At 51.4% G+C, this 18,322-nt stretch overlaps 6 protein-coding genes across 6 annotated transcripts; 3 read left to right on the forward strand and 3 right to left on the reverse strand.

The window, feature by feature from the left end:
* Positions 1 to 208: 208 nt before the first annotated feature.
* Positions 209 to 2,362, forward strand: JN550_013183 (uncharacterized protein; the record flags this gene model as incomplete). The annotated part of the gene is made up of 3 exons (XM_049311742.1): positions 209 to 1,147; positions 1,216 to 1,813; positions 1,881 to 2,362. The coding sequence occupies 3 exons, from the start codon at positions 209 to 211 to the stop codon at positions 2,360 to 2,362; spliced, it is 2,019 nt and encodes a 672-aa protein (XP_049164850.1).
* Positions 2,363 to 3,286: 924 nt separating this feature from the next.
* Positions 3,287 to 3,604, reverse strand: JN550_013184 (uncharacterized protein; the record flags this gene model as incomplete). Its single annotated transcript, XM_049311743.1, has 1 exon — positions 3,287 to 3,604. The coding sequence occupies one exon, from the start codon at positions 3,602 to 3,604 to the stop codon at positions 3,287 to 3,289; it is 318 nt and encodes a 105-aa protein (XP_049164851.1).
* Positions 3,605 to 4,689: 1,085 nt separating this feature from the next.
* JN550_013185 (uncharacterized protein) lies at positions 4,690 to 5,448 on the reverse strand (the record flags this gene model as incomplete). The annotated part of the gene is made up of 1 exon (XM_049311744.1): positions 4,690 to 5,448. The coding sequence occupies one exon, from the start codon at positions 5,446 to 5,448 to the stop codon at positions 4,690 to 4,692; it is 759 nt and encodes a 252-aa protein (XP_049164852.1).
* A 977-nt stretch (positions 5,449 to 6,425) lies between these two features.
* Positions 6,426 to 7,509, forward strand: JN550_013186 (uncharacterized protein; the record flags this gene model as incomplete). The annotated part of the gene is made up of 3 exons (XM_049311745.1): positions 6,426 to 6,728; positions 6,993 to 7,138; positions 7,287 to 7,509. The coding sequence occupies 3 exons, from the start codon at positions 6,426 to 6,428 to the stop codon at positions 7,507 to 7,509; spliced, it is 672 nt and encodes a 223-aa protein (XP_049164853.1).
* A 3,898-nt stretch (positions 7,510 to 11,407) lies between these two features.
* JN550_013187 (uncharacterized protein) lies at positions 11,408 to 13,198 on the reverse strand (the record flags this gene model as incomplete). The annotated part of the gene is made up of 1 exon (XM_049311746.1): positions 11,408 to 13,198. One exon carries the CDS (start codon positions 13,196 to 13,198, stop codon positions 11,408 to 11,410), a length of 1,791 nt encoding a protein of 596 aa, XP_049164854.1.
* Positions 13,199 to 16,232: 3,034 nt separating this feature from the next.
* JN550_013188 (uncharacterized protein) lies at positions 16,233 to 17,184 on the forward strand (the record flags this gene model as incomplete). Its single annotated transcript, XM_049311747.1, has 2 exons — positions 16,233 to 16,304; positions 16,525 to 17,184. The coding sequence occupies 2 exons, from the start codon at positions 16,233 to 16,235 to the stop codon at positions 17,182 to 17,184; spliced, it is 732 nt and encodes a 243-aa protein (XP_049164855.1).
* Between the last annotated feature and the right edge of the window lie 1,138 nt (positions 17,185 to 18,322).

Consider the following 18,322-nt stretch of genomic DNA (forward strand, 5'->3'; position numbering starts at 1 on the left):
CCCTCCCCAACGCCCGCTCGCGTACCTGTCGTGGCCCCAATCATCCCCTCGCCCTAGTCCCAGCCTCATCCCGGTGCGCGGCGACGACAGCAACGACGACAGGGACGACGACGACCACGGCGACGGCCACGACTACGACGACGACGACCCCGACCGACGGCGCAACAGGCAGACGGAGAGGGAGCGCAGTCCTCGCCCGCTGCCCAACATGAACCAATCACAGCCGTACGGGGCCCCACGGCGGACTGGCGCCGACACTGGCTCTGGCCCTGGAGCTGCGTCTGCAAGCGGCGGCGGCCCTGGTGGTGCCTCGTCCTCCTACGGCTCCCACGATGAGCTTCACATGTCGCCAACCGCCGCCGCCCAATTGTCCCCGCGAGACTACGGCAGCGCACCCGGCCCCCATATCAAGCTGGAGCAGGCCGCCTCCCAGCCCGTCACCCCGGCCGCCGCCCACTACGCCCACGGCAACAGCGCCTCCTCGGTGCCCAACGTGCTGCAGCCGGCGGGAGGACTAGGCCCCTCGGGTGCGGGTGCGAGTGCGAGTGCGAGCGTGAGCGTGAGCGCGGGCGCGGGCGCGACGTCGGGTGCCAGACCCCCCATCATCACCACCAACACCGCTCCTACCCTGCCCACCATGTCCGGCGCCATCCCGCACCATCACCACCACCACCACCACCAGCCCCAGCAGTCGCCCGGCGACTACTCGTCCCCCTCAAAGCCGCCCACCCTGAACATCTCCTCCGCCTCCTCCCACGCCTACTCGCGCTCCAGCCCCTCCGCCGCGCCCTACGAATCGGCATCCTCATCCGGGTACACCCCCTACACCCCGACCACCCCCGGCGGCTCTGTCGCCGGCCCGTCGCAGTTCATGTCGCCCCAGGACAAGTACGGCGCCCCTGGGTCGCAGCGCAACATCTCCAACACCCCCCTGGGCCTCGCCGACATCAGGCCGCGCGCCGACTCCAGCCTCTCCGATGGCCAGCCCGGCACCTCGGGATACGAGCTCGCCAACACCCAGCCCTCGACCAGCAACTACCTGGCTCCCTGGGCCCTGTATGCCTTCGACTGGTGCAAGTGGACGCCTCCCGGCAAGGGAGCTGGCAAGGTAGCCATCGGCAGCTACCTCGAAGACGGCCACAACTTCGTGAGTGCAGCATTCCATCCGGCTGCCCTTCCCCCACCCAGCCTTTGCTAATCCTTGCCTCCTCTCAGATCCAAATCCTCGATACCCAGATCGTCAACGCCCCCGCCGACGTCTACACCCCCGGCTCATCAAAGTACAGCGTCGAGTTCACCAAGGTTGCCGAAGCCACGCACTCGTATCCGGTGACGCGACTGCTGTGGGAGCCCCCGTCCTCCCAGAAGCAGACCACCGACCTGCTGGCTACTTCTGGTGACCACCTGAGGCTGTGGTCTCTCCCCTCCGACTCCCAGCCACAGTATGGCAACAATATCAACCGACCTAATGCCAATATGCCTACCTCGAAGCTCACGCCGCTGGCTCTCCTGTCCAACTCCAAGACCCCGGACCACACGGCTCCCCTGACCTCGCTCGACTGGAACACGGTCTCCCCGAGTCTGATCATCACCTCTAGCATAGACACGACCTGCACGATATGGGATATTCCCTCCCTCACCGCCAAGACCCAGCTCATCGCACATGACAAGGAGGTCTACGACGTTCGCTTCTGTGCCAACAGCGTCGATGTCTTTGTCAGCTGTGGTCAGGACGGTAGTGTTCGCATGTTTGACCTGAGAAGCTTGGAACACAGCACCATCATCTACGAGCCAACAACCAAAGACGACCGTGGTAAGATCCCCGGGACATACATCTTCTCTGATCATCATCATCATCACAGGTGCTAACCTCACAGCAGATGCCAATGGTGGAAGGATAAGCCCCACCCTAGCCCAGCAGACCATGTCTAATGCGCCGCCGCTGATGCGCCTGGCCACCTCACCTCATGACACGCACCTGCTGGCAACTTTTGCTCTCGACTCGAATGTCATCCGCATCCTGGACGTGCGGCAACCAGGCCAGGCGTTACTGGAGCTCCGGGGGCACGGTGGGCCCGTCAACTGTGTAGAATGGTCGCCGCTTCGACGCGGCACCCTGGCCTCGGGTGGAGACGACTGTCAAGTTCTACTGTGGGATTTGATGAACAGCACACCGGCTAACGCACCGTCCGGATCCGGTCCCGGCTCTACCGATAAACATCTCACACCTGTCGCTAGCTGGCAGTGTGATTACGAGGTTGGAAACGTGGGATGGACGCCTCACCTGGCCAACAGCGACGGTGGCGAGTGGTTGGGAGTCTCTGGTGGGCGAGGCGTATGGGGAGTCGAGATGCCCTTTTGAGTGTTGGGTTGCGGATAGGACAAGCCCAGCCACAGAGACGACGGCCAAGATTGCACACGACGAATCATACGAGCAAGGTTTTGGCGAGCATTGATAGATCGACATGGCCTTTGACAGTTGAGATGGATGCATTTGCGAAGCCGGGCGTTTGGGTTTAGGATTGATGGTACGTGAGGGGGTCTTCTGGAAGTATGGGGTGGGAACACGACAGGCCGCCATTGGAACCTTCAACAACAACAGGGGCCACCTCGGTGGGCAACGACGGTTGCGGCGGCCTTCGAGTCATCGTCCCTGAGTTCGAATGTATACTAGATGGAATAACGGCTACCTCGACATGCTCTGGGCACGAAGGGGCCTGCGAGATGGCAGGTCAAAAACAATGTGATACTGGCTGTTGGCTGCTGGCTATGCATCCAGGCCAAGCAGGAATATACTGGCTGTTGAATAGCCTCTCCGCCATCCCACTCCCGCCTTACCTATTGAAACGGAATGGCATCTTCACACTCAGGCACCATCACATCAAGGCCCTCTGGAGCGTCGTTATTGTCGCACATAAGAGCGATATGGAACCTTCTACACTCAGCATGATGCATAGATCGATAACTAAAGGCAGAGCATAATTAATCCTGCATTGTTCATTTGGTCTAATTCTAGTGCAATATGGAACTTGAAGGAACACTGCTGACCAAGTCCAGTAGCGACTGTATTTTGTTCATCTATGAGTCCGTGAAATAGCCCGGCACCGTTTTCATTCCTCCACTCGTACCTGAATCAACCAGCAATTCGCAATCTGTATTCGCACATCCCACCCCGTATCGCAACCCCTATTCTCCCCGAGTTCCTCCACACGGAGGCCGTTACGACCAAAGCAACGTTCCACGTATAGGCCCCCTAGACCCGCCCTGGACCTCGCGTCTCCGCATCTCACTGGTGTCGCTCACCCCCGCCGCCGTGGTGCAGCTTCCGCTGGGCCCAGCGGTAAACGCGCTCGGTGCCGGAGCTGCTGGGCTCCGTCGCCGCCACCTTGCGCTTGTACTCGGCGTAGGGGTCCTCGCCGCGCGCCTCGGCCTCGCGCCGGTGCGCCTTGGCCCGCGCGAACGCGTCTGGGTCCGGCGGCGACGGGCCCTTGCCCCAGCCGGCGGGCTGCGGCGGTGGAGGTGCATTGCTACTACTGCTGCTGCTCAGGGGGCCGGCAACCTCGTGGATCGTGGTTTCTGGGGCGGTGGCTTTGTCGGCGCCCATGGTTTGTGGTGGTGTTTGGGATGCGGTGGTTGGAAGGTTCTTGTGCGACAGTCCGATGTTTGCGATGGTGTAATATGTTAAAGACGGTGAGAATCACAGTGCAGTCGGTCTTATTGAGGGAATTTTTTCTCACTTTCATCTCAGCCATTATCCTATCTAGTATACCTGGCACTCCCGTTAGTTCCCTCTGTGAATGACGTTCCTTGGATTCTACTATGCGGCGCGGAAGCGGCAGATGATGTCACTGGCTGGCCGTCAGACGACCGCACACCAATGGCAGGTTTGACGCCCGGGAATATCAAAGCACCAGAAATTCAAGCTGATTGGGCGTTCTTTCCATGCCTCTGTTAGTGTTTTGAAGGAGATGGTGGAGGAATTATTTTCCTCTTCAGTGTCCACGTTGAGGATCTTGTTGATAGGTATCAGACTGGGTGGCCTGCAATACACCCCGACAGGGACTTTGCAGATGTGCTACGTACTATACAGCTACCGTGACTATGAATTTGAGTAGCAGCCGCAGCTATCAATAATTATGTCTAGGGATGCTTGAACGCAGACTATAAAAATGAGGAGCCAGTAACGTGGGTACAATGATCCATCCTCACGGTTCTGGTCTGGGTTCTGTCCACTTATCAATGATGAGAGCAGTTTCAATTGGAGATCAGCATTCATAAAAGCCCAAGACCATGTCCTGGATCTCAGGTGGCATCTACAAAGTCGAATGACAGAACCAGAGTGAGGCAAGAGTCGTCTTAGTAGGTTGACGCTAACAGGTTGGGAAGAGTAGCTTCGCAGATATTTGAAATTCCTGTGGACAATCGATGCCTACATGAACCAGTGAGTGAACTCAGTAAAGAGACAATATTTCAAGAGTCGATAGAATGTTCTGCAACTCGATAAACATGCATGTCCGTCAATCTATCGGTTCGTGATATCCAAATAACATTTCGCCATTTGGCTACTTCCCATATACAACAAACATTGCCATCTAACCGGCGGCTCCTTAATAGACAGTCTAACCAAACGCCAATCATTTCCCATGCTCAGACCCAGACTCCCAGACAACCAGTCAGAAGACTTCTTCCTTATACCGGAAATCTGCATTTGTGTCTGTTTCCAAAGGGCACGTCGATGATGAGCCGCTCCGAGACTGCTATATTTCCGCCCGAATCCATCTTCCCCCTGAACCTCTTCTCCGCCCGATTGGCTTTGGAGATGGCTTTTTGTTGTGTCACGAGGAGGGCGTGCTGCGCAGCCGCCGGGAGACGGGCGAGCATCTGAGCGTCAGAGTTGCGGATGGTAATCTGGCGAGTTGTTGGCTTGGTGCGGTTGGGCTGAGGGGTGGACCGAGGGGTCAACGGCGAGCCTGACTGAATTACCGAAGTCTCGTGTTCTGATGCCTCAGAGTCTTTTTGGTCTGTTGATGATCTGGTCGAGCTAGATGTCGACTTTGAAGGAACCATGGCACAGTTCCCTGAAAGTTTCTTCTGCCACGAGGCTGCTGGTGTCGCGCGAGTAGGTGTCCTTCGAGATCTCCGGGCTGGACCTCGGGGGCCTGCTGCCGGGCGTTGTGATATGGTCTTGCCAGATGGGAGACGGATCGTTCCATCATTGCCACATAGTAACTTGTCGAGAATAGACTCGTCATCAAGCGAGTTATCGCTGTCTTCTGCTGAGCTATTACTCTCAGACTCTGAGCAGGAGTCTTCTGAGCTTAGGTCACTGAGCCAAGGGTCGGGTGCTTGGGATGTCTCTGGGGTTTGGGCCATAATATCGTCGCTTCCATCCACGGTCGATGCCGTCGTAACAAGGACAGGGATATTACTAAGTGGTTGGTCTAGCATAGTTGTGGTGCTTGTTGTGGTGCTTATAGTCGTGGTTGCACCTATCATTGATTGACTTTGTAGGAAACTTGGTTAAGTGGTTGTTGGTTGGTCTGGTGTAGGTCCCTTTCTAGTTTTGGAGGTGGTGTCTTGAATTGAAGAGTTTTACAGAAGGTGACGACTATGGGACTATATACCGAGCCCGCGGTCTAGTTCAATGGGCGATATAATGAACGGAAATTCTATACGAGCCGCCGATGCAGTTGATCTAGAGTGAATCATGCGGTTTCAAGGCATAAAGTGGCAGGGTATAAGATATGATTCATTCGGAGCTAAGCTGTTTCGATCTTAGCGCAATGAATCATAATGAGAGCCTGAGATTTGGGGCTTGGGCTGCGAGATAGCCCCACTACTCCGAATGGCTTGCGCTGTGGTATTGGATAGCGTCGTCCGAACACTATCGGCCGAAGTGGCAGAGACGTCGATGGTGTCGGTCGATACCCTCCATCTGGATTGAGCATCGTAATTGTTGGTGCCGGTCCTGCTGGCCTTCTCACGGCCTTGGAGTGTTGGAGGAAAGGGCATAATGTCAAGATCCTAGAAAAGTCGGAGTGACCTTCATCTATTGGTGATGATTAATTATATACAGGCATTATCATTCAGTTGACTGATATTCGTAGGCGATATCATTGGGCTGGGGCCGTCAGGCTTCGCGACGTTCAATAACTACCCCGAGATGTGTAAAGAGTACTCACACGTCGCTATCGATGCCGAAATGGTACCGTGCTATATGAACGGAGATCAGGCCCACCCATCGATGGAACTGGAATACAACAGGTAGGGTGCTCCCAAGCACACAGCTTACCCTTTACGCATAACACCTGCAATTGGGCGAGCGGATTTTGCCAATCTTCTTGGCAATCAATGTAAGAGGTTGGGAATGTCTATCATCTAGAACGTGCATATCGTTTCATACGCTGAAGAAGTTGATAGAAGTTATGGGGTTGCCATCGCTGCGACGGGCCAACGCTTTAAAGCAAACCTTTGTTGTCCCTGCTGATGGCATTGGTTCCAAGCCTCACGAGCTTATACTTGGTGCACCAGTCAGAGCGGTCAGCACTGGGTACACCGTCTATCGTGCAGCCATGTCCCCAAAACAATTTAAGAACGCTCCCTGGCTCAAGGAAACACTCCTGGAAGCCGCCCGACGTCCACAAGGAAGGTTTTATGCCGCAGAAAATCAACACATTGTCTTGGTTGTGTCCCCCCGCCTAATATCATTTGCTTTGACTTTACCAGATGTAAGTAAAAGCATCTGGAGCCATTGCTTGGACGTAACTCGCTAAACTCTAATGGCATAGGAAGGCTGGGATACTTCGTCTGAGTCTTGGTCGTCTACTATCACATCAGTAGACTAGATTAGTCGCATCCCCGACAAAGAGTCAATCGACCCTTGGGTGACCGAAGCTGTTGCTAATTTCCCAGAGCACAGGATCGTAGCCTGGAAGCTTAGCATGCGCGATCCGCGACCCCAATAGAGCTCAGAACATGGCCACATAATCCAGGCCGGCGATAGCGCCCATAGCTTCATTCCCACCTCTATGAATGGTGGTACAATGGCCCTTGAAGACGCAATGTCACTAGCCGAATGTCTCAGGTTGGGTGGTGCCAACGGTTACAAGAAGGCAGTCAAAGTTCACAAGCTATTAAGGTTAGTGCCTTCTGGAAATGCTGCTTGACGTACTCTCACTTCAAAGCTTCATAGACACCAACGTACGACGCTTGTGCAAAGGACAGGCGTTCGAAACCGAGCGGACCTTCATCGAAATGATGAACAAAACATACTGAACTTGGCTAAGGTTCTATACCAAAGGAAAATGGCTATGGACACATAATGCAGAACGATACGCAACGGACAACTTTTATCGCGCCAAAGATCACCTGGAGATTGGAACACCATTTTCTAACACAAATCTACCTCCTGGACACAAGCCCGAGTCTTGGACTCTGACGGAGCAGATGGAAAAAGAAAAAGCAGGCTTGGTTGAAGATTTGACCTCTAATGGCGACTGGAGCCTATAGCTCATGTCGCCCATCTGACGTGGAAGATGTGTATATCGACAGATTCTCCTGTGGACTGGACTACTCAAACGAAAGCACTTCCCCATTTGAAAGCTCTTTACTTTCGTTCGTTCACCTGTATATTTCCTGCGGCATCATATTTAACTCTGTGAGCTACAGCGTTTCGTAAATAAGATAAATATAGAGATAACTATTTAGAGTTGACTCTACGCCCGCGCAGAATAGCTAAAGGAGCCCCCTACACATAACTTTTGATAACCCTGTGACCGACGTAAACCTTTTTTTTTTTTTTTTTTTTTTTTTTTTTTTTTGGTTGAGCTCATGTTATGAAAACGTGGAGTGCAAGACAGCAAGAGAGGATAAAATTCGGAAATAAATGCTCAACCAAACTACACAAGCATCAACCCAATTTCTCTGAAGCTCTTTTCATGTGCTTGTTTTTCCAGTGCTTGACGTAGTTATCTTTCCTGGTGAAGGCTGTCTTACACGGCTCACACTTAGTAGAAATACCTTTCTGGCGGTGAATAAGAGACATATGTCGGTCATATTCTTTCTTGGTAGGAAACAGGTCGCCACACATCAGACACGGTCTTTGAGGATAATGGTACACCATATGCCTTCTGACGATATATCAGTCAACAGTGTGCCAACAATAGGGTTATTGGAATTACTCTAGTCTGCCTTCGTCTTTGAACGACTTGTCCTTGCATCTTGCACTTGTCTTCGCGTAAGGACATGGGATTGATTGAAGAGGTAGCTGTCGTGACGATTGGGTTTGGACCATGCGAGTGTCTGTTTGAGACGCGGATGTGTCACGTAAGGGAATTCCAGCGGATATGTTCTTGGATGTCGTATTTGTTGTGGCGCTATGATCTCGTAAACACGTGTCGTCATCGAGGAACTCGCCTGTTGAATCTAGGGTTGGTGTGCTCTGGTACGTATGTTGATATCCGCTGCTCATCTCTCCACTAACTATGCTGAGAGGTTGCGGACTGTCGATCGAGTCAAACTGACTGTGGAATGAGGAGTTCGAAGCCTATGGGACTGAACTCGACCCACTCCGCGGCAACAACGCAGGGTCTATGAAGTTACCATCAAAGTACCCTTGTGGTGCGACAGGTGATGTAAAGTGTTTGCCCATGTCTGCTAATACATAATCAACTCTTGAACAGTGAACGTGTATGGTATACCTACTGCCAGGGTTCGCTAGGAGGCCGGAAGAATAATAGCCAGAAGTTTGGGATAACAGGCATTGTTCAGACATCGGATCTTCAGATCCCCCGATCCCTGAGATGGAGGCAGCTCTTGAGGGTACTTGGGACTGAACACGATGGAAGCAGAGCAGAAATACGAGCTGGTTACCTCACAAGACAGTGAATGACTGCAGTCACGGGCTGTCTGTGGCTCGTTTACTTCGAAGGGGAGAAAATGGAGCTGATTGGGGGTAGATATAGATTGGCTACGGACACGTTAATGCACCCGTACAAATGCAAATTGGCAGTAGAAATGAGTGGAAGACAACAGCCGATAGTGCGGCTTGCCTAACCCTTCCTCATTGGTTCTCCAATCGTAACCAGCAATGGTGAAGCTCCAGATTGGCTATTTGCGAGGCTCGCTAGGACTAACCACTAGTGTGGCTCACTTTCGGGCCTCCTGCACCTGGGCTGCAACCCACATGACAGCCAACAGGAGACCAGCTGCATTCTCACCGAAAGATCTAGCGTATCAGAAATGTTTGGGCATCGAAGCATGTCTCAATTCGTCGCTAATGATGCTTTTTCGTGCCAATTTTTCGGCATCGATGATAAAAGCCAACTACTTGTACATAACATCCCTGTAAGCCGTGGGCCTCCGGCATGCATAGCCTGCTTCATCAGGAGTCCGCGAACATGAGCCAAGCAAGTATCTGGAAAAGAAAGAGGATCTGTAGTAACTTTTAGAAATACTGTCGTGAATCTTCGGGTGGAGACGCATCTCTTGAAATTCTTTTGACAGTTTCTGGCATTCCAGCGAAGTTAAGGCAGCCCAACTTCAGCACTGCCCACGGGTCACCATTCGGTCGAGATTCTCCGAACAATTTTGCCGAAGCCGGACTCTCATTGTCGCCAGAATATTCAATGGCTCGTAAACGAAGCAGAAGATCCCGAACTGATAGTGCGCCGACACCAAAGCCTGCTGGGTGCGCGCCGATCGGACCACCGCGCCTCGATAAGTACAGCGCGCTTCTCAGTCGGTTTTACGAGAATCTGACCATCTTACATGCGTATGACCCGGTTCGTGGTGACCACACGCGGGAGAAACGAGAAAAAGGTTCGAAAGGCTTCCTGACTGACCTTGCATTCCTATGCGAATACGAAAAGGGCGGCAATGCCTGCACCGGCTTGGGACTGCAAGATTTTGACGGGTCCTTCATATATTGGGTCGCCGCGAATAGTGATCCGAAGAAGAAAATCGCGCCCTTCCTGAAATCAGTCCTTGATGACCTGAGAGGAATATCTCATATACCTCCTGACGGGCGAGAAGCAAGGCAGGAGCTGCTTCTCATCAGGTGCAGCAGCTGAGAGGCCTGCTCCTTCGAAACATCTCTGAGTGTCTCAGCCGAGTGCAGAATCCTGGTTTAGCAGAATGGCTTCAAGGATTTCAACAAGTCTCAGAACATGTTGCACTATGCAAGTTGGCATATGAACTTCGAAAAGCACATGAGGTGAAACAGCTCGAGCTTATGGCCCGGGAACCCACATACTATAGATCCCCGGAGGATCGAAAGTCACCATTCTTACGAGTCAAGCATTATATTGGTCGCCTCAGCCATTATCCCCGCGTCGTCATGCGTCTTATTGAAGAACTACCTCTGGTAGAAGAGCTCGTCAGCTTCCATATCCGCGTTGAATCGATCCCAGTTTCGAAGTGCGCTATTCCACCCCCGGTGGATAATCTCACTACTCTGAATGGTATATGTAATCGAATGGTTCACGATCAAACAGACCCATGGCTTCCCGAGCTGAAAATTGAATTCGAGAGGTACGGCATGCTTCAAAGAATCCTTAAAAGCCAGGAAGACCCTATCGTTCCACGTGTACACGCAGAGATACAGGTGCTGGATTTTTTCTACAGCCAGGGACTAAAGTGGGCCTACGGAAACAAGTTTGTTGGATGCAGCAAATCAGCGTGTTTTTGCTGTCAACTATACTTTCGCTACCATCCAGCAAGACCTATTGAGTTACAATCACACCGCAAAATATGGCTAGCCTGGGGACCGATCTCGCTGGAAATGGGCGCAAACGATCCCGGCTTCGTTCAACAGAGGGAAATTCTGCAGAAGATCATACATGAAATACGAAAGGATATCCTCAACCAGATACAAGACCGACGGGGGCCGCATACCTGGCACGAGGATACCCGTACAGGGATCACAAGCTCGATGCACAGCGAAGAGAATCAGTCCGTACACGAAACCACGACGGCTGCGAAGGGTCTTCGTGCAGGCCGTTTCACCGACAAAGGTTCTTCCACGAGATCTGGCAATAGCAAAGATACTGACCAGTGACAGGCGCTACTAGTTCAAGCGAAACTGAGACAGAGGCTTATCCATGGGTCGCTTCTAATGATCAATACCCAGCAGCTGGCGCAGGTACCGATACGGCAAAACACGAAGAGTCGGACTCGGACGGGGGGGCTTCTCTGTGAAAACGATACTTCCACTCCTTCAGGGTATAACCTGATTTATCGCAAGCTTTCATGTTGCAACGACGTTCTGCAATTGTTGAAACAAAATAAGATGCTATTCGCGCTTGCTACTTGACCTGCAAAGACAAATTTTACAACCTCAACCTATACCTCTATAGTCATGACCACGAGAAATGCTGAACGGAAAGTTGAGATTTCTCGTGTGGTAAACTCAACGACGTTTGAGCCATTGTGGCCAAACGCTTGGTTTAGACCTCCTTCCCTGTACATTCCGCGACAAAAGCTCCTCCAGCTCCCGGATCTCATTTGCGTAGTACCTAGCATAGAAACTCTGCATTGTCTCTTCACTTCCAGGAGGGAGTTGGGGAGGAGACTTCTGATTAGACTCACGGAAGCGGTCCATAGTTGAGGCCAGCCCCCGGCGCAATGATTCGGGAACGGCATCCATCGCGCTATGTAATCTGGTTTTGGCTGCTTGCTTGATGTGCCACGTTTTCCCCTGCCTTTTTGTCTTTTCTTGGGATAGGAAGGCAGCACTTTCCCCACAAATCTCGTCACGGGACTCATCATTCTCAGGTATAGACTCGACAATAATGTCTTGTCTCGAGACCGGTTCAGGCTCAGATGTGGTTTGCCTTGTTGCCGATTCATTGTCACGCCCTCTCTGTCCAACCACCGATGCGCCGATGCTTTCTGCTTGCATGTGCTGAATGATCGTGTCTGGATTCACGTTGCAAAGACGGTCCATGAACTCGCGACCTGTCTGGCTCAACCAACCGAATTTCTTACCATCAGAGTCTGAACCACGATCGTAATAGTCGCCTGTTACGAACTCCGTCCACACCTGGATCAGTTTTGTCGCCTCATCTGCATCGTAACGGAACCATTCTCGATGACGTTTCTTGCAATTGGCACAGCCATCCTTGTCCACATTCCACTCTTGCAACTGTTTTTGTGTCAACTGCTCCACTCGATAGGCCCCAACAAAGGACGTGGGGCTCTCCCAGTATGGTTTCGAGTTCACAGCGTAGCAGTTTCCGCTTTGAGAATACCGTTGAGTCGAACTGTGTCTGGTCCAACCGATCTTGATCAATCCTGCTTGCTTGTCGTGCTTGTACACATAGACAAGCCCCACTTCATGGTCCAGTGGTGTCCAGTCATGCATAATACCAATCAGCAACGGAAGTTTGCCTCTCTTCTGGGTCTTGATACGGCGTATCATGTTATCGCGCATTTCAACACCCTTCCTGTCTTCCTGGACCAGAAACTCTTTCGCTTCATCATCTTGTTCTAAATCTTGCTCCGTGATGATAACGTCTTTCGATTTCGGCATGGGGCACGGTGTTTCGGGGCGACTACCGGGTTGGTCCAGGATCGGTAAGTCACGGAGGCTGATAGGCGTCGTATCAGGTGTCGTCAAGGTGGTGCTCGCAGGGCTGGCAGAATTGAAACTAATGTTTGACTCTTGACCAGGTGAAATAGTAAGGTCGGAGAAATATTCAGATACGGCCTCGCCCTCTGAGTATTGGTCAACGTGTGAATCCAGATCGACCGGCAATACTTGTTGGTTCGTTTTGCTACCTGGAGAACCAGGTTTCTTGTCCACAGAGGTAGTTGTGTGATTCTGAGAAGCAGACGGGATCTCGTAGTCAGTCCCTTCACCTGAGCAGGCTGCAATATCGTCTACACGTTCGTTGAGCATCCATTGCCTGAGTCGGGCAAGAGGTTTACCAACGTGGTAACGACAATGTGTAGCATTCAGGAACGTCTCAATCGATACGACCGCCTCTTCATCCAGGGGGACCTGCTTGCCGAGGAGTAAATTGTATTCCGCAGTGGCTCTAGCTTTGCGTTCTTTGCCGTTAGGGTTACCACACGGCTCATGGTTCCCATTCAATCCCAAGCACTTGTCAATGTCCGTCAGGCTTCTAGTGTTTCGTGAAGCAAAAACAAGACTCAGCAGGACGTCCCGGACCTCGGGCTCACCGTTTGTTGCAGCCATGATTGTCGATGCAGTGACCTCGAAACCTTAAGAGACACCGAAAGGAAGAAAATAAACGTGGAAAAGAAATCAATAGCAGTATGCTTGTAACAATATCTGTCGAATGGCAAGGCTGGGGAAAGTTGGGAGGCGGGAAATATCGCATTGGAAAGGGTGCCTTCTGGATCAGGCAATAGGCATGCTTTGCTGGGGTCACATTGCATGATGCAAGAGTCAGGAGTGAACAGGGATTGTCTGCTTCCCTCTGTCTATCATACTTCTCAAGGAGACAGTGATGCGGCTGAAGTTTTACATGGATTTGAATCCTACAATTCTTAGCACTAGTGAAGCCGTCGCACACTCTAAGCAAGAACAATTATGGGCACTCTAAGGCTTGAAAAGACGAATAGCCATGTGATCTTTGATGCACATACGAACAAGCCAGGCTCAGTTAGCGATAGCCCGGAGGCAGGAGCACAATTTATGGTGATGCTTCTGTATACTAGTGTAGGTGATCCGTGCACACCAAATACCACTACCTCCATAGAGTTTGGTGCTGTGGGGTAGCATATTTGATGCTCGCTGCTGCTATTGGCCACTTGACCTTGGCGCTTATGTTGGCTCCAGAGGATCATATCATCCGTGCTCGCTTATGATCGTTGGGACTGCGCCCCCGAATAACTTAGCAGGTAGCCCGCTGCCCTGAGCACGGAGGTAGCTAGGCCATGCCGTTAGCTATTTCATTTAATTAAGCGTTTTGTCAAATGTTCTTAAATTATGTAGAAATGCTATTTTGAAAAGTATAAAGTACAGGTTGAATTATTAGCCAACAGGTCGTTTGCTCTGCGTTAGCCATTTACATGATGCAGGCTGGGGGCTGTGTTGGGCAAAATCAGTGCAAACCCCCAATTCAGCACCAGAAAGCTCACCTTCCCCTCTCTTAAAAACGGCAAGCACTAAGAGCCTCAAAAATTGATGCAAGGCATCCGCAATGGAGGCCCTCGTTGCTGTTGGCATTGTCTCAAACGTCGTGCAGTTCGTGGACTTTGCAACCAAGCTCCAACGGATATCAAATGAAATACGGCATGGCGCGGCCTCGGCTGAGAACCGGCATCATGCGGCCATTGCGACACATCTGGCCGAGCTGGCTCAGAATATTGGCGCTTGAGCCCAGGCTCTTGAGCAAGGTAGCGGGCAGATTGCAGAAGAGAAAGTAAGTCATGATGACCCGGATATCGGACCTTTAATATACTCTTTGCAGGCCGTCGCTGTCGCACGGTGGTGTGTTACCGCAGAGGAGGAACGCGCCATCGCGTGGCGCAGCATGACGACGGGGTAGGCTTCCAAATTTCTACTGTTGCATTATTATTTCTTGGAGGCTCTTCGACCAGTAGCGGAGAGTTGCTGCTTGCTTGCAAGAGAGCTTCTTCGACGGTTCGAACCATGTGGTATTTACTCTAACCAGCCTGCCTCGTTACTCTGTCGGTCAAGAAACGCAGTCAAATGTCTGTGGAACAGGAGGGAACTACAAGAGATGAGTGAGTAACTAGACTATCTCAGGAGCGAGATTCAGCTGCATTTGAGCTCCAGGATCTTGGATGGGCGGAGTCCGCCTAAGATTTGGCAATCTGTTGACGACCGCCCAAAATCTACGTTGCAGCACCTCGATGAACTCAAAATTGATATTCGCAACATGCTGTCTTCTTCAAATGCTAATCCGGACACTGAGCAATCGTCAGCCCACCATTATGTCACTGAATTGAGAGCTAATCAGAACGAACTGAAGACCAACGTCGACCATGCGATATCCTTGATAAATCACAGCCATGCTTCACTGGCGAACCAAATTGCACACCTGGGCTCGCTTACCACTTTTCTTGCTGCCACCAGCTGACATCTCAAAGCCAGCTGGCGCAGCTATCTATGTGTATACCCCCTTTACCAAACGTATCATATACATTCCTTATATTAAGTGTTAGCCTTAGCTTTAATAAGGATTTTCGAAAATTCGAATGATATTTCAAGAATGAGTATGTGTTTAAGAGACTTTTTGAGTCTAGGTATACCGCGAGTCTCGGCTTGGCCTCAATTGTAATGCCGATGGCGAGCCCATTGTTCCTCATTGTGCGATGCCGATCCCAGGCTAGAATTGGCTGTCGGAAAAACCGGACAAGTGTAAACAAATGATGGCTCTTGGCACAAGCTTTGTCGTTTAGAATCGACTAATCATGTTCTTGGTTCCCATCATGAACCAGGGCAGCAGTGCATGGCTAACAGAGCGCAGACTGTTTTGTATCAAAGCCATCGACTAAAGTTCTGATTTAAGATTCAACTATATTCCGACGACGGGCGGGAAACCGTAGAAAATAGATCAATTTCATTGGTCAGTTTGCCGAATCCTTAATCTACGAACGGGCCTACACGCTAGTAAGCACTAGCCTGGAGATCAACACTCACTATGGAAGGTATGACAATAGTAGTAGTCCTACCAAAGGCTTAGGTCCGTCGGCCGCATGACTAGGGTAGCCTTTACGCCATTATGGGCAGAAAAGAAGCAACCGCCATATTGGTTCCTCCAATCGCATGTTGCTGAATGACCAGAATGTACTGCCTCGGCTTTCAGCCTTGCTTACATGCAGGTCTAGTTTCAGTAGTAGTGTTGATAGACCTCTTGTCGCTGAGCGCTCTCCATCTTGTTCACTCCGTCACGTCAGAAGTTCGTCTCGGCACGTAAGGCATTGTCACGATTCCACTTGTATTTCGAGCTGCCGGTGCCGTTTCTAACGAATTCAACTGCGATGTCTATTGGCTCTTTGACGGCCACGTTCACGCCGCCGCCGGATTGTACGGATGGGGCGTATGGGATCCTCCGAGCCAATTCCGGCTCCTCATACTTCCTAACGGCCGGCCCAAGAACCTCAACATGCTTTCCGTCCAGCAAAATCCCAGGCTCCACGGAATATTTCTCGCCTGGGCTTTGCCCACACGCATACACCGCGGCTTGTATCGAGACAAGCGCACTTAGCCGAGGAGATGGCGTCGAAACAGTGGTAACATGCTGTCCAACGTGAGTACCACACCCCACCCGGTGACTGACCCGGTGTATCGTGGAGCCCTGGATGCACTGGTAAAGTGCCTATCTGATGTCTGTCGCGCAGTCTATTTTCATGCAGTTGCTTTCGAGGCTTTGTGGGGACGGACTGGGGACCTGCGGACTTGGTAAGTGAAATTCAAGACAAATGCACGCCGGATTGTAATATCATTGAGTCGTGATATGTCTGTCACCTTTCACTTCAGGACTCCGAATCTCTCAAGATATCTACCAACTGCTAATAGTTTCAATGCAGTGTACAGCCACTACAGATGTTGCGATCCTCGGGTCAAACATCGTGAGCGCTCTCCCGCGCCTATCCGATAGTTCGACCGACGTATCCGGGAGGGTGACCATCACGTTGCCAATCCTGAATGCCATCGGAGTGCAGGTTCGATATCAGTCCACGGACTTGGCAGCCCTGGGGCTAGCATCCTCGACTACCAGCAGCATAATACAGGCTACCACATCTTCATCCTCTCAGACAACAAGTGCGTCAGGGTTGAGTGGTGGATCCATTGCCGGAATAGTCATTGGTGCGCTTGCGGCTCTTGCTCTTGTGATCGGGGTGTCTGTATACCTGTTCATCTCGAAGAGACGGAAAGCGAAAAATACGCAAGATATAACGGCAGAAGGTTTTGAGGAGCCTGAGAATCAATTCTCGCGTTATAATGGTGCCAGTGCCCCCCATCGCCCGTTCGTCAAGGCTGAGTTGTCAGGGGAAGCTCCAACAGGGGCTGTCTTTGAGAAGCCTGAATTGGCAGGGAGTGAGATTTCTAATGGAGTTCTTTCGCACAGGCCGGGGAGTGTGTGCGCCGTCACAAGACATGATAAAGCGCATGGAACTCGCAGCGCTGCAGAGCTCGACAGCTCGTTGATGCCAGCTGAGCTTCACGGAGATCCAATGCGCAATTAGTCTTTTTGCCTAACAAGGATCACTTACCAAGTCCAACCTCGTGTACCAAAGCCGGCTCTGAATAGTGCAATTCAAGCAATTAGTAAAAGTCAGACATCTAGGTACATGGAATGATCCAGCAACGGTCGAGAAACGCAATGCTGGCGATAGTGATGCCGCAGCTTACCACGTCTTCGGAACTAGCAAAGGTGGATTCGATGTCCACTTCAGTGTTCTTGGTCAAAAGAATGGGACTATCACTGTCAGAACAGCTGTGAGGGATTGGTTTCAGAGTGAAAGAGGTGATAACTTTTATTGAAGATTACAATACAACTCAAGCCTGCCGAGGGGCCTCTGCGAGCTCGCAGAGGCTCCTGGCTACTTAATAAGGCCCTTTTCTGCGGGGTAGTGGCGAACGTGTTGATACTTCGCCAGTTCTGAGCTTGTTCCCATTACCACATAACAGTTTTCTACAACGAGCGAAGGCGCCAATCCAGGATATGCCACCTATAACGGCCCAAGATGGCCTGCGGCCCCATTTCAGGATGTGCTTCACCTTTTGGTAGCGCTCACCAGACCATTACCAGCTAGTGTCGAGGTCCAAGGGCTCTCAGGTCAGCAAGATTGGAAATGCCGATTTGTGACTCGATACAAACCATTAGGACCGTCATTTGATGTTGATGTTAAAATATCGATAGATCGAGGGCGTAAGTCAAATGCAGAATCCCCACGCTGTGATTCAACATCCTTCACGACACCTCCGAGGCTTCTAGTACCTCGAACCTGGGACGGAGCCTCCGGTGGACTTACATAAGGACCACAGCAAAGGCAGGAGACGAGTAAAAGTGACGCGAATACTCCCATGCACGATACAGAAGAAGGTCTATAGAGCATCTTGAACCGTTGTATTTGCGAATGAATGATTGATGTGACTGCTGACGGATGTTCGATGGTGATAGCAAATCTTGATCGAAACTTAGACCCACCATGACCTTTCGTCTTTATGGACACGTTATGAAAGATGAATGCGACTTTGAGAAAAACTAAATTTACACACAACCATTACTTTAAGAAACCTCCAGGCCCCTTACGCCGGCGGCTATACAAATCCATAATCAGAGTCACTTCGTAAAGTCTACGACAAGTAGAGTAACGACTC

Source organism: Neoarthrinium moseri (genome assembly GCF_022829205.1).
Source record: "Neoarthrinium moseri strain CBS 164.80 chromosome Unknown scaffold106_Wmoseri_CBS_16480, whole genome shotgun sequence".
NCBI lineage: Eukaryota > Fungi > Ascomycota > Sordariomycetes > Amphisphaeriales > Apiosporaceae > Neoarthrinium > Neoarthrinium moseri.